Source organism: Bos grunniens, chromosome 5 (assembly GCF_055505025.1).
Source record: "Bos grunniens cultivar Pamir isolate PY7600 chromosome 5, Bosgru_T2T1.0, whole genome shotgun sequence".
Taxonomy (NCBI): Eukaryota; Metazoa; Chordata; class Mammalia; order Artiodactyla; family Bovidae; genus Bos; species Bos grunniens.
In genome coordinates this window covers 13,151,585-13,178,415 of record NC_141169.1, presented here as the reverse complement: position 1 = coordinate 13,178,415, position 26,831 = coordinate 13,151,585, and the positions used below count along the sequence as shown (strand labels likewise).

The window sequence follows — 26,831 nt, the reverse complement described above, 5'->3', positions numbered from 1 at the left end:
TTTTCAAATTTTCTCAATATTACAACCATTCAGAAATTCCCAGTCAACACTCTGGCACAAACATAGACATAATAATTATTAGTCATTCAGAACAGATAAAGAGAACTGGACTCTTCAATAAGAACACTTGAGTAGAACACTCTGGGCTTACTAAGCAAGAACGAGCATCATCATCTCTCCTTCCCTTACCTCTGTCTAAAGACAAACAGAATAAGCAAACACCCATGCCAGATTTTCAAGTGATCAGAGTAGGAAGCAAAGTTATGGTTACTAGACTCCATTATAGAACAAAACAACTCTACCTTCAGATCTTTTTTGGGTGGACAATTTGGTTTCTTCCATTGACCACAGAAAGAGATGTGAGGAGCAGCAAAGTAGTGATGTCAGCAGTAACCTAAGGCTAGTTGTTCAAAATACCTTAAACCAAAAATTGAGTCCAAGAATGAGTGATGTGAGCAAAAACAAAAACTATACCTTGAGTTCTCAAAATCACTGCAGATAGTGATTGCAGCCACGAAATTAAAAGACACCTACTCCTTGGAAGGAAAGGTATGACCAACCTAGACAGCATATTAAAAAGCAGAGACATTACTTTGCCAACAAAGGCCCGTCTAGTCAAGGCTATGGTTTTTCCAGTGGTCATGTATGGATGTGAGAGTTGAACTATAAAGAAAGCTGAACGCTGAACAATCGATGCTTTTGAACTGTGGTGTTGGAGAAGACTCTTGAAAGTCCCTTAGACTGCAAGGAGATCCAACCAGTCCATCCTAAAGGAGATCAGTCCTCGGTGTTCAGTGGAAGGACTGATGCTGAAGCTAAAACTCCAATACTTTGGCCACCTGATGCAAAGAGCTGACTCATTGAAAAGGATCCTGATGCTGGGAAAGATTGAGGGCAGGAGGAGAAGGGGACGACAGAGGATGAGATGGTTGGATGGCATCACCAATTCAATGGACATGGGTTTGGGTGGACTCCGGGAGTTGGTGATAGACAGGGAAGCCTGGCGTGCTGCGCTTCATGGGGTTGCAAAGAGTCAGACACAACTGAGCGACTGAACTGAAGAGTCATCTCTCATATCTATGCATGTTATTACTCTAAAAAAGAATTTCTTATGGAAATAGTAAACCTAGATGGCAATACTTATTATAAATAAAGAGGATGGCTTTTCTAAGAGCACCAATATTTGTACCATCAAATAAGCATTTTTAAATGCATGCTTTTATTAGCTGAAATTAATCATCAAAAGGGCTACCCTTGAATTATACTTACTTTATGAATAATAAACTAGTTGCATGTTTCATATTATGCAGACACAGAAATGATTGATATAGATGCCAAGTGGCCATGAGCCAGATGTTTGGGAACAGATGAAAATACAAGCAAGTTTTTTTAGTTCAAGTTCTGTTCTGATGGCCTCTTCAAGTATGTCTTCTTGCCAGAAGCAACTTGGCAAAATGCAATTTTGGGAGCCTTTTGGTAGCAGCTACCAATCTAAACAGATGAAATCTTTGTGTAAATGCTATTCATCTAATTTCTTTTTTTCCCTCTTTTAATGTGAGATTTGAAATTAAATTTTAATCATACACTGATTTTTAAAGACTATATATGTGAAATGAGGTGCTTCAGAAAGTTCATAGCCAACTTCACGAGATTTGGAGACAGAAAGGAATTTGACAACTGTGAAACCTATGTAACCACTGCAGTATTTGTCTTCTACGTGAATAAGACGTTAAGTGAAAGTGAAGTCGCTCAGTCGTGTCCGACTCTTTGCGATCCGTGGACTGTAGCCCACCAAGCTCCTCCGTCCATGGGATTCTCCAGGCAAGAATACTGGAGTGGGTTGCCATTTCCTTCTCCAGGGAACAAGACTATAATACAACCCAAAAGTTTGATCTGACTTTAAGTTAGTTTGAAAAAAAATTCTGCATTTATTAAATACCTATTTTGAGGACCATTAAAATTCTCCCCATTAATCTTCCCTTTTTAGCATGTCCAGCTTTTGTAGCTATCATTGAAGAATGATATTGCTAACCATTTCGAACTGGGTTAAAATCTAGTATTTTTTAAGATGTAGATCTTTGATTTTAGTAATATCAATGTTAATAACTCCTAGATTTAAGTAAGAATTACTGAAAAAATCTCTCATGAGTCTTCAAAACATATTTTGGATAATTCTTTCAGCCCAACACAACTCCAATTAGCACTAATCAATGCCATGCCCTAATTATTTAAAATTAAATAAACTGAAGTTACATGTGCAAACATTTTGCAATTCACCCTGCATCCACTTCTCTTTTCAAGTTAACTCATAAGATAAGACAACTTGTTTTAATAGATTATTATCACTGGATTACATCCAGAAAAGCATTTGTCTTATGGGAATTCTGTCTGCTTTCATAGTTGTGGTTTAGTGGATGCTCCTGGGCTAAACTGTCAATCATTTTGATTGGCTCCTGGCCCCGAGAACCCTACTGGGAGTCAAGCAAGAAGTTTTTTCCAGGTGTGTGACTGGCACTCAGTAAGTCTAGATGTAGCAAAGGGGAAGGGAAAGGAAGTGATTGGTTAACATATCTGACTGGAATGCTCTGGCTTGTTATTCCATATTTAACATGCCCTTGTTTAAATGCACTAGTCCCTGTTCCCTCATAATGTAATGTGTTAGGCACCTTCAACACAGCAATAGACTCCAGCAATGCTTAGAAGTGTAGAAAACTCATGCAAGCATTGCCATAGGCAAGTCAAACATTAACAAAACCCAAAGATGAAAAATCATAACACTGTGCTATAAATTTTGATAGCTAGAAAATAATAAAAATTACAGGATACACTTGAGTCTTTATTTAGCCTCTGTGACTCAAATATTCCCTTTTAAGGAGTACCAGGAAATTCCATTCTTGAATAGGTTCCGTAAGAACTCTTAAATATCCCAGCACTTTTACAGTGAGGATCAAATTTCTCAAAAAATCATTTCTGTTCTACTCTAGGCCATATCTCAAATCTACCCACGTATCTTGTTCCTTCAATAATCTAAACAAATTCAGGTCAACCAAATGATATGCTAACATGACTACAAATTAAGCTCCATTCTATTTTTCTGTGAGAGACCAGATATTATGAGGAAAGAGAATTGTGTGTAATTGCCTAATGAATTCAAACACCTGTTAAGTCATTTTATCCCTCCCAGATGAGGTCCCAGCATCTAGTAAAGAGAGCAGTGCCTAGAAAACAACATTCTAGGCTGTCATTATATTTCACTGGAGTGCGGGAGTGATCATTTATTAGGAGGAGTAACACTAATTATGAAGGTTTAGTAAACATTATACAGAATGTTTTTACATATATTATCTCAAGGAATTCTTTCTAAAGCCTTGTTTGTAAACTTTGTGAATTTGTATTTTACGAAAGGGTTGGTGAAACTCAGATGAAATAGGTTGCCCAGAGCTAATGGATAGAAGAACTAAGACTCCAAGTTACGTCCTTTAAAAGTCCAGGGTGCCATATCCTAGCCCCGGCCCCCACCAAACCACACAGTTCCCATTTTGCAACCACTGCCTCCAGTCTTCACCACCAGGTTCTTTAACCTGCTCTCACCCTCTCCAACCTCTAAGTGATATCCAACATGAAAGACCATTCAATTCCACAAGAGAAGCTCAAAAAGCCACAGATGGCAAATGCTAGAAGAGGCCTAGAGATCAGAGATATCTATCTGTAAAATCCCAGAACCCCAGAGATTTATCTCCTCATGTTTATTACTTCTGCAGTGAGGAAATGGATGTCCATTGAGCTTAAATGTGCTCACCAAGAACACAGGGCTATCTGACCAAGTTTGGGATCAGAAGTCTCATCTGTCTTTGTGTTTGTGGCATGGAATGTGATCCCTCTGCTTCACTCTTCAACAAGAATCTACAATAATTCAGGAATAGATTCCAATGTTTCTGACCTAGTATTCAAAGCTATCCAAAATCTGGCCCACCTTTACTACATAAACTTCAAAATTATCCAGCCTCATTACTCTATATATGAAGCAACTTTGCATCCATCTACCTAACGGTACCACTATCCTAAATGTTCTTTTTCACCTCCAGCTTAAATTCCACAAGACATTCCCAACTTCTCCAGGTTACATTAATCCCTGCCTTCCCAAAGCTCTCCAGTTTTATAAATTTGTACCATATATGAAAGATTGTAAAGGTCAAGTCTGAAGGTGCTAAGGGCCACAGCGACACTAAACACATATAATCTTAATGATTATCAGAAATAAGTCTCACTGCTCCCACAGAAATATAAGCTTCTAGAGGGTAGAGGTGTGTCTGTTTAACTTCACTAAAGTAAACATATCCATAGTAACTGGACCTACACCCGACACAAGGCAGGCACTCGACATTAGATAGATGAGTAGGCACAGGAATGATTGAGCAAATGAATGAAAATAAACAAAAGAATAAGGAACCAAGACAGCAGTCTAGAAGGGAGTTGGAGGGCAAATATGAGGGTGGTTTTAGATACAGCAGAATCTTGATACAATGATCAAACTTTCCAATCAGATCTCTCTAGCCTACATACCTATAAAAGACAATATAGAGAGGGGGTCCTTTACCCTAATGGCACCCCACTCCAGTACTCTTGCCTGGAAAAGCCCATGGACAGAGGAGCCTGGTGGGCTGTAGTCCACAGGGTCACTAAGAGTCGGGCACGACTGAGCGACTTCACTTTCACTTTTCACTTTCATGCACTGGAGATCAGATCAGATCAGATCAGTCACTCAGTCGTGTCCGACTCTTTGCGACCCCATGAATCGCAGCATGCCAGGCCTCCCTGTCCATCACCAACTCCCGGAGTTCACTCAGACTCACGTCCATCGAGTCAGTGATGCCATCCAGCCATCTCACCCTCTGTCATCCCCTTCTCCTCTTGCCCCAATCCCTCCCAGCATCAGTCTTTTCCAATGAGTCAACTCTTCACATGAGGTGGCCAAAGTACTGGAGTTTCAGCTTTAGCATCATTCCTTCCAAAGAAATCCCAGGGCTGATCTCCAAATGGTAACCCACTCCAGTGTTCTTGCCTGGAGAATCCCAGGGACGGGGGAGCCTGGTGGGCTGCCGTCTTTGGGGCTGCACAGAGTCGGACACGACTGAAGCGACTTAGCAGCAGCAGCAGCAGCAGCCGCCTTTACCCTAATATTTTTTGAAGTCCATGTGGCTAGGTGATGATGCAGCCCCTCTTTTCTTTAACTTACACAGTTTATGTCACTGTCCAAACCTTTAACAAATCATTTACTTTTCCTGGTGGGTGCTGTATTGACTTAGGAGTTTTTTTTTAATTTTATTTTTAAACTTTACATAATTGTATTAGTTTTGCCAAATATCAAAATGAATCCGCCACAGGTATACATGTGAGCTAACAAATCTTATCTTGCTTACTGAGGAAAAAAGTTCAAATATATTTTTTAAATATACTTGAAACATGAAGCTAGGTCAGTTCCTAATCTTTAGGGCTCTTTGTAATCAATGAAGAATAGGAGAAGAATATAGTATCTTAAAGAGAAGAAAAAAGGAGAGGGAGAGACAGAGAGAAAAGGAGGCAGGAAGACTTTTAACCATTAGACATGTAAGTTCACCTGAACAAGATGACAGTAATCGGATGACAGGAAACCTCTGGGCATCATCAGCTCTAAATGAAGAGCCTTAAGAAGCCCACTTCCCTTCCCAAGGTCTTCAGGAGGTGATCCGAGGTGTTAGAAAAGTTTGTAAAAAAAGTTATAACACTGGACAAATGTAAGACATTACAGATATGAAGGATGGGCACTCATGAAACAGCTACGTTAGTTCCTTCCAAAGGATGCTATTATGAGATGTGAGAAATGTCTATGTAACTGCATACCTCCCAGTAACTGGATACTATCGTCCTAGGGAGAAAGTTGTTTTTAATCTCATTTCTAAACATTCCTATTTTAAAAAAAGGCAGTCATTTCCTAGTTTAGTGTTGTACAAAGTGAAAATTTTAATGATTAATAAATATAAAAATGGACTAATCTTTGCAATGTTAGATAACAGTATCAGAATATTCAAAGTTACTGAAATTCTCTAATGAACTCTGACTTCTAAAAAATATATAAAATAAGAGGAACAACTATTCGTATGATATTTATGGCACATATTTTTAAATTGGCCAATTTTCAGAGAAGAGTAACCATCTTAAAATGGATAAAAAATAAAACCAATGCACATTAATGGAGCATTTAGCATGTACTAGGCATTCAGAATTTCTACATATGAACTCACTGAATCTTCAAAATACCCTCAGTTTGAGGTGTCCTGAGACACAGAGGTAAAATCAGAATTCCAAGATCAGGCCACCATTTAAAATAGCTAATGCTAAGTGCTAAGTCACTTCAGTCGTGTCCGACTCTGTGTGACCCCAGAGTGGGCTGCCGTCCCACTAGGCTCCCCGGTCCCTGGGATTCTCCAGGCAAGAACACTGGAGTGGGTTGCCATTTCCTTCTCCAATGCATGAAAGTGAAAAGTGAAAGTGAAGTTGCTCAGTCGTATCTGACTCTTAGCGACCCCATGGACTGCAGCCTACCAGGCTCCTCCTCCATGGGATTTTCCAGGCAAGAGTACTGGAGTGGGGTGCCATTGCCTTCTCCGTTTAAAACAGCCGGCTTTATTTATTCATTCCTTCATGCAACCAGTTGCCTCATTAAGATAAGGAAAAAAATATTACAAATCATTGTGAAAAAATCTGAAATAACTTTAAAAACAGCCAAATGTAAAACTGCACTTTAAAAACATCCTTAAACGATACTTACTAACTAAAATGTAATATTTATACAACATTCAAGACTGAAGATTGTGGCTTGATGAGTTTGAAAGAAAGGGAAAGAGATGCAAATTCATGTGGATCCTTACAGATTTAGTTATCCTGGAAAACTCAATCAGTACTTCTAGTGATGTTTGATTGCCAAGTGCTCTTCATTCAAACAAGACTTTCCCAGTGGCACTCGAGGTAAAGAACACCCCTGTCAATGCATGAGATGTAAGAGATGCAGGTTCAATCCCTGGGTCAGGAAGATCCCCTGGAGAAGGAAACAGCACTCCAGTAGTCTGGAGAATTGTCTGGAGAATCCCATGGACAGAGGAGCCTGGTGGGCTACAGTCCATGGGCCTGCAAAGAGTTGGATACGACTGAAGCAACTTAGCACAGCATGCCTCATTCAAACAGAAGGAAATGGCCAATTTTCAAAAAGACAGGATGAAAGTTATAACACAGTAATATTGTCAAACTTTCCACTACCCCCCAACTGGCATTTACTTCTCAGCTGTTTCTTTTTTTTTTTCTTTATTTCAGTGACAGCTCCCCTTCATAATAAAAATGCTTGGCCTTTGTATAAAGAGGAATAAATAAATATCCTCAGCATCTCTTTCTTAATAATTTGCAAAAAAAAAATCAAGGAAGATGAAGAAAAATTCAAGTATCCTTCTACTACAAGTTAAATTTGTACTGAAGATATATTTTTACAGCTGTGATGAACTTCTAGAGCTGGTTATTCTTGGAAACTGCTTTCTGCTTACTTGGGCTTCCTTTGCGGGGAATTGTTACCAAAGTTTACTTTGCATGATTATTTTGAATGAATCTGGTATCCAGAGAATAGTAGAAGTGCTAAATTTGGACTTGAATTTACTTTCAAATTTTAGGGTAAAGGAGAGTCGACTAATACAGAGCAGTATTGGGGATACCTGCATGGTGAGCTCACTGGTACTCAGATAAAATACAGAGCAGAAAATGAGAGGAAAGGACTTGTGTTCTCAGGGTCACCTTAGGCAAATTCCACCACTCTAGATTTCCACCACTGTAACAGAAGAAGATTTATATCCTCTTGACAAAAGTATTAAAGATTCAGATAAAAATGAATGTGAAGGTCGTTCGTAAAATGCATATAGGAAACTGAATGAATGATACTAGTGTAAAGATATTATCCCAAACTTAGCCTCTATGGAGAGCATGTATGACTTAATTCACAGGGGTGTGTATATCAACTAAGGTACTAAATAAAGTCAGCAAGCTATAAAGTCAGCAAACTGGCCAAATCTAGTGCACACATGTTTTTGAGATAAAGTTTTACTAGAACACAGAACATCCAGTTGTTTTCAGTAATCCCACAGAGTTAAACCGTTGTCATGGAATCCACGTGACAGGAAACGTTTATCTGACCCGTTATACTGTTTGTAAAGGGTCAATATGAGCCTTTACAGAGGCTCTGAGACAGAGGATTCAATATGGAGAGTTCTCAGTCCAAACCACTGTTTGACACTTGACAACATTATTTTGTTTAGGCTTTTTTTTTTTTTTCCTTTTTCAATTCCCCTACAGAGAATGGCGAGTTCAATTTGGTATTTCAAGAAAACATGCTATTTTTCTTGCATGGAAAAAGGATCAAAGTCAATTTCTAATTACATGCCTAAAATGACAGCACAGTTCATGTAAAATGACATAAGGAAACAATTATGTAGGATAGAATAGGGAATTAAGAAATAGAAAATATAATGGACTTCTGGGAGAATCCATTGAAGAAAATCAAGTATTTGGGTTTAGAAGAAAATGAAAAAGATAACTTCAAACCATCATGATCAAAGGGAGATATGAAGATAATTTAAAGCAGATTTCTCTGAAAGGTGAAAGAAAACATAGAGCCCACTTCAGTTTGCAATAAATACTCAGTCCTCAAAAAATATTATTCTAAGTACTTGAGGATCTACTCTTCTGGGAATGAATGAAGTACTTCATATTGGCATAGTGATTCCATCTTTCCAATCAGATTATTTCAAAGACAAAGAAAGTTTATGATCTTACTTTTTAAAAGATTTGCAATGAAATTAATTTTTAATTATGGTTAAAAATAACATGATATAATGTGGTTTTTGAAGCATCCCAGAAACATCCATATTTGGAAAGTAAACCCTGGAGAGGTTCAATTGCTTGTCCACAATCACACACGCAGGTAGTGGCCGAAACTGTGAGAGCCCAGGCCTCCTGATTAGAGCTGCGGGATTGATGTCATTATGCCACACGGCCATACTTTTCACAGCGTGCTCCCTTTATCTCTGAAATCACAACTTCTCTCAAATGTCTAATATTTTTCAGAGGCTCGACTGTAATTAACCTAGAAAAAGGCCACCAGCTGCATGCAAAGGTGTAGCTTCAAACAACCTTTATATAAATCTGATGTAAATCAGCAAATGTCTTAATGGCATATTAAATTTTTATAGAATCTTTCTCCCATAGTTAACTATGTTATTGCTCTTTTAAAACTGCTCAAAAGTAAATCTACCTCTAAGGAGTAAGCTGGGACATATTTTAAAGATGGCCATTTCTTTAAAGGGGTAAAGAAAGACTCCAAATTCTTTTCCAACTTTAAATATGTTTAGTTTGTCTAAAAATATGTTTCCTTTTTTTTAAAAAGTTAAGGAATGGAAATTGAGTCTATCTTAGATTTTAAAAGCACCTTTACACTTTGAAAAAAATCCCTGGACACAGCTAAAAATAAGTCAGCAATATGTACTTAAACACAACACAATTACTTCTGCATGTGTAAGACATCTGTAATCTGTAATACACAATGAGAGGCAAATATATGAAAAAGACTACAAAGTACTCAGATTCCTATTTCCACTATAAGCAATTGTTACTCATTCAAGAACCAAGAGCTGCATGTACTAAACACCCAGCCAAGAAAGCTACCAAATACTGATGTCAGATTCTTACTGCAGAAAATTACATTTGTGTAGGGACCTACAATTTATCACCATTTTCAAAAAAACAAAATAAGGATCCAAGCATTCTGACCCAAACATAGGCCCAAAGAAGATACCCTGATTACCCAAACACCACAACCAATTTGTTAAACAGTAAATAAGACAGGCAAGCATATTAGAGACACCAGTGAAAACATGCAGGAATCTCTGTAAGACTTAACCAACCACATGGATTGAGGTCACAACTTTTTTTTCTACAGATCTTGTTAAACTCGGAAAATCAAAAAGAAAATAAAAGTTAAAACAACACTACCTCTATGAAAACCAATAACTTTAGATCCAAACTCCCTCACTCTTAATTTCAAAATATGGAACTAAGATTATGATAATAGTTGCAAAAACTTGGTGAACACATTCAAAAGCAACATGAAAAATAAACTGATTTTATGATATGCAAATGATATCTCAATTAAACTGTTAAAAAATACAAAAAATCCCAACCTAACATGCGGCTATTTACAGTCTTTATTCCATTTATTGTAAATATTCAGATATTTCCCTTCAGAAATACTAAAAGTTTCTTAGTCTGGAATGCTGCCATGTTGGCGGTGTTACATGATACAGAGTTTATGCACACTGTTATCTCCAAAATAATTTGTAAAAATCAGAATTGCATCTGGCCTCAAAGGTTACGAGTACTGAATCAGGGAACCTAGAGCTCTATTTTATATAAATAGAGGGAATCTCAGATTCTAAAAGACACTCTTTACAATCCACATTCAATAAGGCCTGACACATCCTGTGCAAGGAGGAACTCCAAAAGACACACAGGCACTGGGCATCACAACACTGCTGGTCATTCTAAGCTGTATCATATTTCCAATGAAACTTATAGAAAAAGGTTTTTAATCTGAACTATAAAGCAAACTCTTTAGCACAGACTTATCTTTTCCCTTGTAAAGTCATTAGGAATGCATTGTCTATACACATAAGTTAATAAGGTTGATTAGCAATGACGCAGCAATATGAATTCAGAGTCAAACCAAATGCTTCAATGTGAACTGACTCCAGAAAATTCAATTTTGCATGCTTTGGGGATGCACCATGCATTACAGAACAGGTAGAGAAAATCATAAGGAGCCTCAGAAGCAAATCTAACCCAGCCCAACCTCAAAGGATGTATATACAAGGCCCCTCTTTTAAATCTGTTCAGTTCAGTTGCTCAGTCGTGTATGACTCTTTGCGACCCCACGAAGCTGTTCATCACCAAATCCCGGAGTTCACCCAGACTCAAGTCCATCGAGTCGATGATGTCATCCAACCATCTCATCCTCTGTCGTCCTCTTCTCCTCTCCTGCCCTCAATCTTTGCCAGCATCAGTGTCCTTTCCAATGAGTCAGCTCTTCATATCAGGTGGCCAAAGTATTGGAGTTTCAGCTTCAACATCAGTCCTTCCAATGAACACCCAGGACTGATCTCCTTTAGGATGGACTGGTTGGATCTCCTTGTAATCCAAGGGACTTTCAAGAGTCTTCTCCAACACCACAGTTGAAAAGCATCAATTCTTCAGTGCTCACCTTTCTTTATAGTCCAATTCTCACATCCATACATGACCACTGGAAAAACCATAGCCTTGACTAGATGGACCTTTGTTGGCAAAGAAATGTCTCTGCTTTTTAATACGCTGTCTAGGTTGGTCATAACTTTCCTTCCAAGGAGTAAGCATCTTTTAATTTCATGGCTGCAATCACCATCTGCACTGGTTTTGGAGCCCAGAAAAATAAAGTCTGACACTGTTCCACTGTTTCCCCACCTATCTGCCATGAAGTGATGGGACTGGATGCCATGATCTTAGTGTTCTGAATGTTGAGCTTTAAGCCAACTTTTTCACTCTCCTCTTTCACTTTTATGAATTGGCTCTTTAGTTCTTCTTTACTTTCTGCTATAAGGGTGGTGCCATCTGCATATCTCAGGTTATTGATATGTCTCCCGGCAATCTTGATTCCAGCTTGTACTTCCTCCAGCCCAGCGTTTCTCATGATGTACTCTGCATATAAGTTAAATAAGCAGGGTGACAATATACAGCCTTGACGTACTCCTTTTCCTATTGGACAAACCGATGGTGGACATGCTATGCCCTTGCAGGCCAATGTGACGTAGATGAGCAAGCTCAGAGTATCAGTATCTCAATGCCTGTTACTCTTCTGGGATAGGAAGATGAAAAAGAAAAAGAGTATCCAGTACTTTTTCTCAAGGAAGCTTCTAAACCATCTACACACACACACACTCAGTACTATTCATATAATGCCTTAAATAATCAGGCTACCTTTTACTTGAAGGAACACAAAGACAAGGATCTATACTGAAAACGATCACTGCATTTAGAATTAGCATTGCCTTTGAAATCCAGCTTCACTGCATGCTAATCAATTCAGGGAGATTCACTCAGTCTCTTGTAAAATGGGTACAAACAATGACCCCACAGGGTCACTGTGACAGCTAAATTAGAAAGCAAATGTAAAATTCCAGGGGGCTCAGTGGTAAAGAATCTTCCTGCCAATACAAGTGATGCAAGAGACATGGGTTTGATCCTTGGGTCAGAAGATCCCCTAGGGGAGGAAATGGCAACACACTTCAGTATTCTTGCCTGGAGAATTGCATGGACACAGGAGCCTGGCAGGCTTCAGTCCATAGGGTCACAAAGAGTCAGACATGATAGAATGACTGAGGACACATGCGCACATAAATTCCAAGAAAGCAGTTTTGTCTGTTTTCTTCATTACTTTATCCTTGACACCTAAAAAGGCACCTCATATTTAGAAGACACTTGGTACCTATTTTTCAAAAAATGAAAAGATAAGAAAGAATCTAGCAAACTTGTCACATGACAGGCACTGAGGGAGAAAAAAATGGAAATTGACTCTGAATCCAAATTAAATGCACAAGCATGAAATGGTTTTCAGTTCAGTTCAGTCGCTCAGTCATGTCCAACTCTTTGAGACCCCATGGAATGCAGCACACCAGGCTTCCCTGTCCATCACCAACTCCTGGAGCTTGCTCAAACTCATGTCCATCAAGTCGGTGATGCCATCCAACCATCTCATCCTCTGTTGTCCCCTTCTCCTCATGCCCCCAGTCCCTCCCAGCATCAGAGTCTTTCCCAGTGAGTCAACTCTTCGCATGAGGTGGCCAAAGTACTGGAGTTTCAACCTCAGCATCAGTTCTTCCAATGAACACCCAGGACTGGTCTCCTTTAGGATGGACAGGTTGGATCTCCTTGCAGTCTAAGGGACTCTCAAGAATCTTCTCCAACACCACAGTTCAAAAGTACTCAGCTTTCTTTATGGTCCAACTCTCACATCCACACATGACTACTGGAAAAACCAAAACTTTGACTAGACAGACCTTTGTTGGCTCAGAGTCTTAAAAAGTTAAAAACAAAATTCTGGATGATCTGAGCTACTTAGTTGTCACTGTTAGAAATTTCTTTCACTCAAGACTCTTCCCTACCCAAAGGAACTGGGATAATATATTATCCATCTTTGTATTATTAGCAGCCATAAAATGTGTAATTGCATGTAGAAGTGTGTATCATTTGTATTTAACACTATTGTAGGTAAACGGCACTGTTCGCAAGACCAAATAATATGAGAATGACTGATTATTTCATCTTATTTGGATTTTCCATTTTAACCAAACCAGGAGCTTTGGTGTTAACTATGGAAAGAGATTCCTTCTTCCCTAGCTAGGCACTCTCTGAAATCCTTGGGCAAATTACTTCACTTCTATAAGCCTCACTCCTATAAGTTTCCTTATCTGTAAATAATATCTACTTTCATAGAATCCAACAAAGAAATGCATAGAAGACACTTTGCTAGCACACAGTAAGCCTTGATCAATGGTGGCTGTTATCATAATTACCACCAGCTCTGTGTATATGCAAATGAAGGCTAATGAATTTAAATGGGGTATTTCTCTTCCTCTTTAAACAATATGGAAGTCAGCAGGGCTGCAGAGAAGATTACACTACAGAATGCAAGAGAATCAAAGACTACAAATTATCCTGTCCAAGAACCAGAAACTTTCAGCTGCTGCTTTGACAGCTTAAATTCAGCCCCTTTCTCACTTAGCCTGCCATTTTTCAATTGGCATCTCTGCATTTTCTCCTTTCTGGCAATTTTACCTCTGAAGTACCTTCATTTTTGGAACCATCCTCTCTTTTGACATTAGGGTTGTCACTCATTTGAATATTCATCCAACAGAAAGAAACTAAAGTCATATTGTATGGTCACAAGAAACTTTCAGCATCTTTAAGAAATGAGTGGCATCCTACAACTTTCCTGGAATTGTGAGTCTCAGGGTGAACAGCGATACACAAGCTGATGAGTCTACTGCTAATGCCTAAAATTTTTCTTGCTCCAAGTTTGCACAGTGGTGCCTTGGAGAGCTGGAACAGGGTGTCAAAGAACAGCCAAGCCAGTATTCATCCTCTCCACCTCTAAACCAATCCTAGGCTCAGTATCCTCAAACAGAAGATCCTTCTATTGAGGGGTAATCTATTCCAAACAGAATATCCTGTTAGTAAAGGACATTAATCAAATTAGAAAGAAAAATACACTGTGATTTTAGTCTCTTTGTGTTAAGCTTCTGTTAGCTACAAAAGTATATGTTCCATTTGAGGGAATTCCCTGGCAGTCCAGTGGTTAAGAGTCCACATTTCCACTGCAGAGGACATGAGTTCCATCCCTGGTTGGAAGAATAAGATCTCTAAGGCTATGCGGTGTGGCCAAAAAAAGAAAAGAGTAAGTTCCATTTGAAGGGCTTAAATCAAGCTGGAGCCTTAAATCCTGGAATGACTAATATAGCTAAAGAGAAAGTATCTAGGGGGAAATAAGAAGGCAGTCTTATTCATGACACACCTGAGGAATGGTACGTGGTGGTGGTCCATTACAAGTCTCTAAAGTGGCAAATTCAAAATTATTTTCATAATCACAAGTTTGTTTTTTTCTGTAATTAAAGGCATGGAAGCAATGTGCACAGTGGTAAAAAGCACTGGATCTAGAGGAAGAGGTACTGTTAACTGTACACCCAACTAATTTCTGTGGACCCCAATTTCTGCAAAAAGAGATGGGTTAGCATATAGATAGATAATTTCTAATATCCCATCCAGACCACAAAATCTTGTGTCTGTATGGAAATCTTACAATGTTTCATAATATTATATGGGGTATCAGACTCTCAATGTACCTCAGTGGGTGCCAGACCCAGCTACTCATCAAAATTACAGGAAAAGCCGCTCTTTTACCCCTTTCCTGTTTACCCACTTCTGCTGCCCTCTAACCTTAAAAGAACATAATTACAGGAATGAGATCACTAAGCAACTGGAACTAACCCCTGACTTATGGTCTCCTGAACGCACACCCTGCCTTGTCTAACCTGTAGATTTTTTTTCCTAGATAAAGAGAAGAATGAAGAACTAAGCTGTTAAAAAATGACTAGCTCTCTACCTGCAACAGCCACCCGTCCAAGCCCTTCTAGCAATCCTGCAGGCAGATCACAGCGGGGTAAAATAACATCTGGAGAGAGAGTCAGACAGTCTGCACACAACGAGGAATGATGCAAAACCGGCCTCTCCCCAGTACCGCGCTAGTTCCCTTTAAACTTTGTCACAGCTGAGCAGACTCTACAGAGTTGGCCTCTGAACAGGAGTCCATCTTCTCCCCAGATTGCCAGCTTTTCTGATTAAAGCACTTTTCCTTTCTACTGACACTTGATTCTTGAATTATTGGCTTATGAGCGGCAAGGAGATGAACCTAGATTTGATAACAACAGCGGGAATTTTTTAGAAAGTAGATCTAAGAACTAAGATCCCACAAGCCGTGCACAGTACACTGTGAGAGGAGGACGTAAGTAAATAGTAATTTTTCCTGCTACTTCTCCACCAGCTCCTCCCTAACACTTCAAATAAATAAATAAATAAATAAGCAGAGCAAAATATCCTTATTCAGTAGTGTCCAGTTTGCAGCTACAATCTCCGATTTAAAAGTTTCCCCATGAGAGGCTGACAATCATTCCAGTTTGGAAACCCATAATAAACCCTAATGCTTAAACAGTCTCCATCCCCTACCCACCCTAGCTATTACCTGTCACTTAAACCATATTCTTAAATATTAGGTTTTTCAAACTCAAAACCAATCTTGTGCATGTGTGCTCAGCTGTGTTCGTCTCTTTGTGACCTCATGGACTATAGCCTGTCAGGCTCCTCGGTCCATGGAGTTTTCTAGACAAGTATACTGGAGCAGATTGCCATTTCCTACTCCAGGGGATCTTCTGGACCCAGGGACCCAACCCACGTCTCTTGCGGTCCCTTGCACTGGCAGGCAGATTCTTTACCACTGGCAAGTATAATCTCACCTATAAAACGAAAACCACTTTTAGCTATAGACTTTTCTCAGCAAGCCCAAGTTACCAGGAATTAAGTTCCTGTAAAAATAATTTGGTCTGAATGTTATTAAGGCATTTGAAATATTTTATAAAATCTCTTGCAGCCAGAAAACAGTATTGCTTTAACAACAAAAATGCTGCCATCTCTGCTCTCCTTAGGAGGTAAGGAAATAAACTAAACTATGGAACAACAGCAATAACAACAAAAAGCAGCCTCAATGCTTCCCTGAAAAGGTTTATTACAAGAGATTCTAGAATCAGCTGCCACAGTGTTGCCTGCCAGGCTAGGGAAAATCAAGAGAAGGCAAGAGATGCATGTTCACCCTTAGGTGTTAACATGCTTCCTCTTTCCCCAAAGAACGAGATGAACGCTGCAAGCTATTGCAGCCACTACACCAATCTTCCTTACTATAAACCTTACGAAAAGCAAATATACAGCAAACAGGGTACTGGTAGGGAGCAGACCAGAAAAAGCTTGGATCCCCTCCACTTCCAGATACATAAGCAACAGCACCATCCTGAGCCTGAAGCGGTAAAGTCAGGCTATAACATTATGAAATGATGGTAAGATATTATCAATGGAGAAAAATGAAAGAATGAGTATGTGTACTTATTTTCAAACAAAAGATAAATGATCAAATCAGTTGTTCAGAAGAATTTTCCTTGAAAAGGGCCTTTTTCTCAACATTCTTTAAATTGTCAGCACTGTTGAATAGAATAGCAAACACTTTGATCGACATTTCACCCAGCATCCCATTAGAAAAGTCAGAGCTAAGTCAACTGACTGCTCTGCAAAACAGACAGGAAGTTTACTTTTACAGAAACGCTAAGGAAATATAACAGAATGCTGTCGAGGATGGTGATATCAACTACAGAAAACAAACCTGCCTGAGAATGTACATTTACTATATTCATATCTGGTAATAATTTGGCAAGGCAAATATTATATTCCGTCGTCTCTACAGACCCTGTAACTGATGTTCAGTACATTTAGTAATTTATCCAAAGTCACATCATTTAAATATAAATCTTCAGGATCCAATCCAAAGGCCTTTCTAAAATGTTCTTACCTGGATCTATACATGGGAAGATTAGCCAATCACCAAGTGCTACTTCAAAGTAAACATCACTTGCTTTCATAGTATTAGGTGTATTTAACTTTTTATCATACTGTTATAAGACTTTAAGAAATGTCACTCAATGGAACAGGTAAATTTTTGCCTGAATCTTCAAATTAGGAGAAATAATTCTATGTAATTTGGAGTTTTCCATTTCATAAAAATTACAGAAATATACTCAAGCCACTCATACCTAGCTTTGATATAATCTGACAACATTATATAAACATGTATTCCTGCAGTTTATTCTGGTGGGACACGCCACACGCACACACACAGTACACCCTTTTATAAGGGGATACTCGGGGTCTCAGGCATTAGAAACCAAGATAACGCCCTCAAAAGGCTGGCTTGGTACTGCTAACAAGTATAATGACGCAAAATTTACAAAATTAAAATGCTGAGGTGTTTTCCTGTTTGTTTTTGTTGCTTTTAGATATATAAAATGTAATTACTTCTAAGCTGTCACAACTGATGTTGTATATAAGCAATGACTACTAAATGTACTTCGTATGTGGTTATCTTTAATGATACAATAATGGAAATTGTGGATATATTTTTCATTTTCTTCACATACTAAAAACTAAGTCATTTATTTGTTTTTAAATGTGCTTCATTTTTCTCATGTTGTCCTTGCTGTTTTCTTTGAATCTTACATTAATTATAAGCAAAATGACAACCACACACCCAAATGCAGGCGCTGCAGATTCCCTTATTACAACAAAGAGAAGTATTATGATCTCTGCATTCTATTTGATTTCCTGAAATGAAATGAATAAACATGTGGAGAAAGAAAGAAAGTGTCCTCTGGAACAGAAACACTGACTTCACTAATGAAGGCCATAATTACTGAGGAAACATGTATTAAATTCTGAATTCATGCTATTCCACTTGATGCAAGAGTTGTAATCAGACCAACAGAGCATACAGGAGCCATCTGGGTGATGCAAAGTTGTAAAGACAAACCCTGAGAGCAAGGGCACATCGACCTTCCTAGTACCAAATCATCGTAGACTTTTGTATTAGAAAGTGCTGTTGTTCCCTTTTCATTTCTTATTTTCCTTCTGAAGAAAGGAATACTGTGATCGACAGGTATGAAAATGGATATTAAAAAAAAACTTATCATACCATGCACCCTTTACCCTATTATCAATGATCAATGAATTTAACATTCAGTTTTATCCACCCCACCTCCCACCTGGGTCACACCTTTTAAGGACTCTCTAATGCACTCCAGAAATCTGGCTTTCTATAGCTTATATTTCACTTGAGAAATATAAGAAATCCTAAATTAGCATTTCCATCGTTGCAGGCCTTTAAGGCAGGAATCTGACTTCTAGGGTTTCAATGACAATGGGTTTCAAAATGTGCAAACCACGTCATTTTCCGTGAAATTGACAGAACCCAGTTGAATATGAGTAACCTGACAATCACGAGATCCCCGTCAGTCAATTTGATTCCTCTGAGGCAGCAGGTTATCAAAAATTGAACCGAGTGATGTAATACGCATCCCAGACAGTGTTATGAGAACAGCAGAGATGATTTCAATGAGACTCATTATTTATTCATCACAAGGTCCAATTTGCGTGTTATTTTCACTGACGGTGTACTCAGTTAACTGGTTGAAATTCAGTGCTGATAGAGTGTTTTATTCCATACTGTAAAAAGGACCCTTTTAATGTTTTTTTTCTGTCTTCCTGTATAAGAGTACAAAACAGAGATTTTGTGTTTGTGGCCATTCATGGTAATGTCTGAACACCATTTAGCAAAGCTGGAAGAGCAGACACTGGAGAAGGCCCTTAAGGACCCCCTGTTTTTCTCATTAGGAGTGTATAATAACACGTCAAATATTACAGAGTAAAAAGTAAGACAATATTATTATTCAGAAAATAACTACTTTTCCTTTAAATGCTATAGAACGAGATAAACACTGATAGGAAACACAGAATGAGATATAACCCCCACTTCTGAGTCGGATCCTTAGTCTCATCACCCAAGGGACCTTCTCTAAGGTTCAGGGAAAGAACAGGAAAGAAAGCTCTCCCAACAGGCAAGAAAGAGCTGGCCTGTACATTCTTGGACTCTTCACATGGACCAGTCCAAGGGCTAGCACATTTGAAAACCATGCATCATCTCTCATCAATGCTGGGGTCACATCGTATCTTAAAAGGCCCTGACATCATTAGACACAGTAGCTATCTCAGTTCGCCTTTCCTAATTCATTTTACTAAGTTCATGTGCTTTATGTATCCGCTGAAAGGAATGCTCAGTGCTCCTCAGTAACTTCCTCTGCGTTTCCCTCAAGAAAATGCTCACCCACCAGTTTCCACGTTTCCCCACCTCTCTAATTATAAATACCTACATCCAAACAATCCTTCAGGGCCCTGCTGACGTACCCTGCCCCAGAAGGCGCTTCCCATCCCCTCAGCTGAAAGTCACCTCCCCGTCCTCTCAGCTGCCCTCCAGCTCCAAGTGCCTGACAGCCCTCACCACTCTTCAGCTTGAATTACATGTACTATTCTCAACTTCCTACTACTCTCAAATGTCCTTAAGATCAGAATTTTATTGATTCATCTTAGATTCCTCACATCACCTACCACAGTGCCTTGCACAAAGATGAACCTTTTAAAAAATAATCATAATTTGTGATAAGATCGCTGTCCCAGGTATTAACACTCTAACCCTAGCATCACAGAAACTTGCAAGAATAGTCAGTTTCCCAATTTTAAATGACTTGACTTGAATCTAAACAGCAAGCAGAATACAGAATCATCTCAAATCAGCTGAGTGAAGAAGGCAACCTGCAGGAATAAAATACCCTATTAATCTTTGACTTTTAGAATTGAAAAATATTTCTGAACCTCGACTTTATTTGTAGTATTATCTGGTTAGCGGTCTTGGCAGCTGTTCAAAGTTTTAAAGTACTACAGGTCATGAATATTAAACGCTACAACAAGTTTACTGGGAGGAAATCCAAATTCATTTGTAAGTGCATGACAAATAGTCACCCCCTCCAGTTTCAATAATGCAAGGAAATACTGTGATCAGAACCAGAGTTCCTTGCTATACCTAGATTCTCACAAAGTCAAGTGTAAGACAAATGAAGGGAAAGACAATTTTCAGAAAGCAAGAACACTACTTGAAGCAGAGTGGCACAGATGGTGCTTAAAGACAATCAGAATCAGCAAATATATCCTATTTCATTCAAGGCAATGGATATGAGGGTCACATCTTGAGTAAAACCACAATCTGGTCTAGAAAGAAAAGGGACGAAGCCATAAATAATAACAGATTCTGCTAATGCCATCCAAGCAGCTAATCAAGTTAAAAAAGCACATGTGGATCCAATGTACAAATACCTGCAGGCTATACACTGGTTTTTCTGTACGTGGGGAGCCACACAACATAGTCTGATGTACAAAAGCACCACATTTAACGTCTTCACTGTTCAGACAGTGATGAGCCCAAAACCTTCAACAGAATATAAGCCCCAGCCCTGGGAAACCATTTTCAAAATATGCCCAGTAAATGGTTTGGAACTATGCAACTATTTGCTAGTGTGGGTCAGATGGTTGCATCCCATTATAGAGCCAAGCATACTTAATACCCAAGATAAAGGTAAACTTGCTCACCACAGGCAATTTCCCTCCATCACATCTGGCTTTGCATTAAAATAAAGTTTTGCTAGACAGAGACAACTTGTTTTTCAAAAGTGGCAATGACTCCCTATCCCTCTCTAGTAATATTGTGTCTTTATCTTGTTTACATGAAATAGAGCCACGAGATTTCATTTGAAAAAAAGGTGGCTATCCAGATAATACATATCTTGGAAACAACTACAGTAAAATAAATACTGCCATCTGTAGAGAAAGTCTTAAAATACCAAACCCAAAGGGCTTCATTTTCCAAATTATTTTGGGCTATAATTACAATTGTTACACTCGCTTTCAGGTTTCCTTTCCTTTTTAATTTTTTTCCACCTGTAACTGAATAAGTGATTATGAGGCTAATAAAGGGGGAAAAAAAGATATTTCCACATTAAAACAGTTAACAGATGTTAAATAAGCACAGAAAATGGCCACTAGGCAAGCAATGACTGATGTTGGGTAAGTAAGAAAAATGTTGCCTTTACTGATTTTATTACCCATGTGCCTCCTGGGATCATGGGAGACTTGTAAAGTATTTTGTGGGCAGATAAAAGTCTAGCATTTATTTGCAAGGCTAGTTTAAGTGTCTTTCAAGGGTTCCCCATCCCCCTTACATTTTGACAACATAAAGCTAAGTAAGTGAAAACCATCTAAGAAAGGCTAAAATAGGCATTTGTTGAGAGGTCAAGAAAACTTATTTTTCAACATTTTTCTGACATGCATCTCTTCCAGTCCCACCTTCCAGACCTCCCTAATCAGGAATGAAATCCTCATTGTAGAAAGGAGAAGGTATAAGATTTCACTTTAGCACTGCAGGCACATCTGTTTCAAAAGTCAGCCTTTAAGTGTGAATTCAGTAATTCACTGGGGAAGCCCACATATTTAATCTCTTACAAATCCTCCAATTTTTTCCCTAAGTATTGAAAACTGTATTATTTCATGTTATACTCAATCATATTATATACTCAATCATATTATTTCAAAAGTCATTATTCTCTTGATAAGCATTTACTAACTAAGCTAAATGTGCTAATACTTTTGGCATATTCAGAACAGTGCACAGGAGATATGAACACTACATGGTTCTGCTTGTCGGTGTGCCCATGTGTGCGTTCAGTTGTATCTGAGTCTTTGCAACCTCGTGGACTGTAGCCCACCAGGCTCCTCTGTCCATGGGATTTCCTAGGCAAGAATACTGGAGTGGGTTGCCACTTCCTCTCCAGAAGATCTTCCCCACCCAGGGATCAAATCCATGTCTCCTGCACTGCAGGTGGATTCTTTACCACTAAGCCACCTGGGAATCCCATACGTGGTTACTAAATACTAAATAAAATATCCACAATATTCTGGGTACTTACTATTTCCTTATTTCCTCTGCAGAACTACAGAAATTTTACAAGTCATATGGACACAGGCATCATTTGCTTGAACCTGAGCAGTCAAAAAAATGGCAGCCGAGAATTCTGACCAAATCCAGTCATCCCGAGAAGGCTGTCTGGCCCAAACAGGGCATATTTGTTCTTAAGTAACCAATATTAAATAACAGGAGATGTCACAGAAAATCCAGATGGAAGTCTTAGAACAACCTTAACCTCTCCCAAACAGAACCCTGTACTTTCTTATTGTAATGACGGGATGGAGGGAAGTCCCAGGGAGGGGACGTAAGTCCTGTCCCTACAGTTCCTTCTGCCTGATCCTAGTAAACGTTGACTTTAGGACATTAATCTGACAAGAAGTACAGAATCAAAACATCTGACATTACTAAAGAAACATGAAGCGAGAAGCTGAGTGTGATTGCTATGAGAAAAACATTACTGACAAAACTATAAAAACGGAGAGACTGCCCCTCTAGTTTTAATCATTTCCAACTTGAGGAGGACCACCATTTTTAGATTTTTGAGCATTTGGCTAGTTCTTTGGTTTGCATAATAGAGCTAAACATTTGTGCACTGGGTTTTTCTGTTTACATATAAATTCTGTTTTAATAAGGCAGGGAAGTTTATTTCATCTGGCAAACTATGATAACTCTGATGTAGAGTTAATTAGTAAGACATTCAAGATGTATTCGTTTAAGGTTGAAAAGTCTTTTAATCCACTTCCTTCAGAGTCTCTTCTAACTTACCCCAGGCATAGAAATATATATATTTTAAAGACATAATATGAAATTTTTCTATAACTTCCATATGTAATCTATGCCAGTGTTTACAAGCTCTGTAGTCATGAAATTCTAAATGGAAGTTTTTGCTTAAATATTCATGCTTCAGGTTCAGTTGATTCCTAATTCATATGCTTTTAAACCACTGGAAAAGTTTGGCCATCTCTTTCTTGAAATAAAGAATTATAATTTCCATTGATGTTTCTTCTTTCCCTTCAACTAATACGCATTAAGTGCCTTCCAAATACCGGGTATCCAGTTCACAACAACAGAGAAGGCTATGTCACCCCACTCCAGTACTCTTGCCTGGAAAATCCCATGGACAGAGGAGCCTGGTGGGCTGCAGTCCATGGGGTCACTAAGAGTCAGACATGACTGAGCGACTTCACTTTCAGTTTTCACTTTCATGCATTGGAGAAGGAAATGGCAACCCACTCCAGTGTTCTTGCCTGGAGAATCCCATGGACGGGGGAGCCTGGTGGGCTGCCATCTATGGGGTCGCACGGAGTCGGACACGACTGAAGTGACTTAGCAGCAGCAGTTCACAACAAACACCATACAATTTCATATAATCTTCCCAACCTCTCCAGGGGAGAACATGATCTCTACTCTGACATGAAGAAACAGGTCACTGAACTAGTTTAAGGTGACTCAGTCAGTGCAAGTTAAGATTCAATGCTTATTATTTCCTTCTCTACTGTGGAGTCATCTACTTTCTTTATTCATCTTCATACCCTTACAGTGTAAGATCACTCGACAGTCACAAATATGTCTTCTAGTTCTAGGGATTCCATTTTCTGGGTGACCTTCACATCTCTGGTTCTCTACACCTCAGCTGGAGACAAGGGGCCAGGCATAGACCATCTCCAGGTTTCTCACAAATCTATAAAATCTATTATCCAAATGCCCTCATTAAGCCCACAAGGCCAAACCTAAGAAAAAAGAAAAAGCTAAGCTGAGATAGCAACTATCAGATGAAGGGTATTGCTGCCATGACTAACTTCCTTGCCCACAAGGAGTGGTTCAGACAGCCTGGGTAAGTTTCCATTTGAGAACTTCTCAAGACACTGAACATTCAAAGCATTAAGTCCTTTCCCATAGGATGGGGAACTTTGTGCCCGACTCTTTGCGACCCCATGGACTGCAGCCCACCAGGCTCCTCTGTCCATGGGATTTTCCAGGTAAGTATACTGGAGTTGTTTGCCATTTCCTTCTCCAGGGGATCTTCCCAACCCAGGGATCGAACCCAGGTCTCCTACACTGAGGGCAAATTCTGTTAATCTGTCCTATGGCAATTTAATTATTAGTGCAACCAAAGAACTTAGATGGAAAGAAAAGTTTTCATTCCTTGCACTAGTGGCAGTTCTCATTTTCTTAAGCAGCAGCATGAGTAAGGCTACCAAATGAAACACAGGATGCCCAGTTGCACTGTACTTTCAGATAAACGAAAATAATTTTCTATTATAAATATGTCCCAAATATTACATGAGACAAGTTTACAGGAAGGAGCTCTATCAGCAACTTTATCCTTGAAAATAAGCTTAGAGAACCAAAAATTTCTCAGAAGAGAACTTCAAAAATGCTAAAAGCAAGTCCTAAACTGACATATCAAAATAATTTCCTAATTTATGAAATGGTAAAATGAAAAATCTGCAGAAGAAAACACAGTGCTTCACAGGCTGTCAAGGTCTTAAAACACCCAATCTGCATCCCCAAATAGCTCTCACCCTGCAAAGGACAAGGACCATGACTTTCTATTTGTATTTCCAGTACAACAAGAAAACTTGCTATTGTTGATGATGTGGTTTTAAAAAGAAAAAGACTGTTCTCCCTAATTTTCTTTGAATGAATATTTAAAATTGATTTGAAATTAAGAGCTTGGTTTTCAAACCTACATTGTGTTCAAAGCACCAAATCCGAATTAGGGTTCTCAAGTTTCAGCAGTTAATTGAAATCACAGAAGAACTTCATTAACCACTTGATACTTGAGTTGTAAGTAAACTCCTTGTTTCCCCACAGAGCAGAAGTACAGCAGTAATTACTCTTCCCAAGTTTAAAAAAAAAAAAAAAAAGTCATTTCAAAATAAATGTTTCTATTTCCCTCCATTTTGTTCTTCAATTCCTTCCCAATTCGATTTTAAGTAAAATTAGGAATTGAGAGGAAAAAAGTAGTAAAAACTACAACACTTGACAGTTTTCTCAGGGTCAGTATCCTAAACCATTATACTCCTTGCTGAAGAGTATCCAAAAGGATAAAGGAGCTGGTCTGAATCATGTCTGAGGTTGCAGGCACTGGCCAAGTTCAGTCTTTTACTTAAAGGCAAGGCAAGGATGAGTTTATCGTGAGGGAGGGAAGATGTGGATATGAGAAGCAGGCAGTTTCTCAAGATGCACTAGTCCACTCAAGGCATTCCCTTAACACACCAGCAGGAAACTGCTCAGTCCTCTTCAAGTACTTGGGATCCAAAAGCGCTTCCGTGACCTTCAAACTACACTGCATTTGAAACCACTGAGGGAGTTCGGAAGAACACATATTAAGCCCTGAGGTCTTAATTGGCCTCAGGGCAGAACTTATAATAGCCAATTTCTGTTTTGACTCTTCTATTCTTATACACTACAACAAGGAAAAGGTGAATATGACTCATTATTTAAGAATGTGACTTCCCAAAGCACAGCAGAGGTTTGTTTTCCAAAGTCAGCTTAGGAAAAGTAATATTAACAAATGGCAGAGGATTTCCTCTTTCCAGAGTGGAGCACCCAGCTCACTGATCAGCTGTGTTATTTTTTCAAACACCTATTACAGGCAATTTATTGGATTACAGGACTTGGACTGAAATAAAGGAGTAAATGATAAATAAATAAAGATGCATATTCTTTACAAGGCAGAACTGTCCTTCTACCCTCTTGGGGATTTCCTCTTGGAAATCATGAAACTAAGTTAAGAAACCTGAGAAATAAAATAATCAGAGACTGATACCCAAGTTAGTAGGAAAGGTCAGAGAGGACACTTCCACCTCCCGAAGATCAAAAAGTAACTTACTTTAAATTCTCTCTGAAAAGGAATAATTTGTTTTAAATGGGGAAAAGGGATCAAGCAGGGAGAGAACTCAGTAACCCAATGCTCATGCCCAACAATCACTTACTTTGTAGATGGTGGGTAAGATCTGTTTCATTTTCAGTCTGTGAAAGACAAAGACATCATAAACGGCGGAAACTGCCAGGACCGTGACTCCTTGCTCCTTCCATAACATGCTGCATCCGGCGCACATTCCCGTCCCCAGGAACCAGCCCCAGGTCCTGGCCGAGGAGCCTCTTGTAGAACAGTGTTTCATGTAGCAGAGCAAGGAGAGGAGGAAGAAGAAACTGGCCCCCACGTCAGCCCGGCCCACGATTCCTGCCACTGCCTCCGTGTGGATGGGATGAGAGGCGAACATCAAGCCAGCCATGAAGGTCCAGTATCCGTCCCCAAGGAGGATCTTAGAGAAGTTTGTGAAGAGACCGGTGACCGCCGCGTGCAGCAGCACGTTGACCAGATGGTAGCTCCAGGGATTCAGCCCTCCGATGGCATGGTTCAGGCGGAAAGAAAGAGTGCAGAGGGGCCGGTAGGACTTGTGGCTGCCGCTGTGGGTTAGCAGGGTCCCCCAAAAGTCATTGTAGAAAATGTGGGTCCAGGGGGTTTCTGGGAGAAGGTCCTGGTTCGTCTTGATAGCACGGC

General features: G+C 39.2%; 1 protein-coding gene across 12 annotated transcripts in view; it reads right to left on the bottom strand.

Moving 5' to 3' along the window:
- The window catches only part of TMTC2 (transmembrane O-mannosyltransferase targeting cadherins 2), a 497,284-nt gene that overhangs the window by 301,118 nt on the left and 169,335 nt on the right, over window positions 1-26,831 (bottom strand). For all 12 annotated transcript variants that reach the window (XM_086398902.1, XM_086398907.1, XM_086398908.1 and 9 more), the window contains one exon: window positions 26,260-26,830. In XM_086398902.1, the coding sequence (XP_086255028.1) occupies window positions 26,260-26,830 (571 nt within the window). Of the gene's footprint in view, window positions 1-26,259; window position 26,831 lie in introns of those variants that run through there.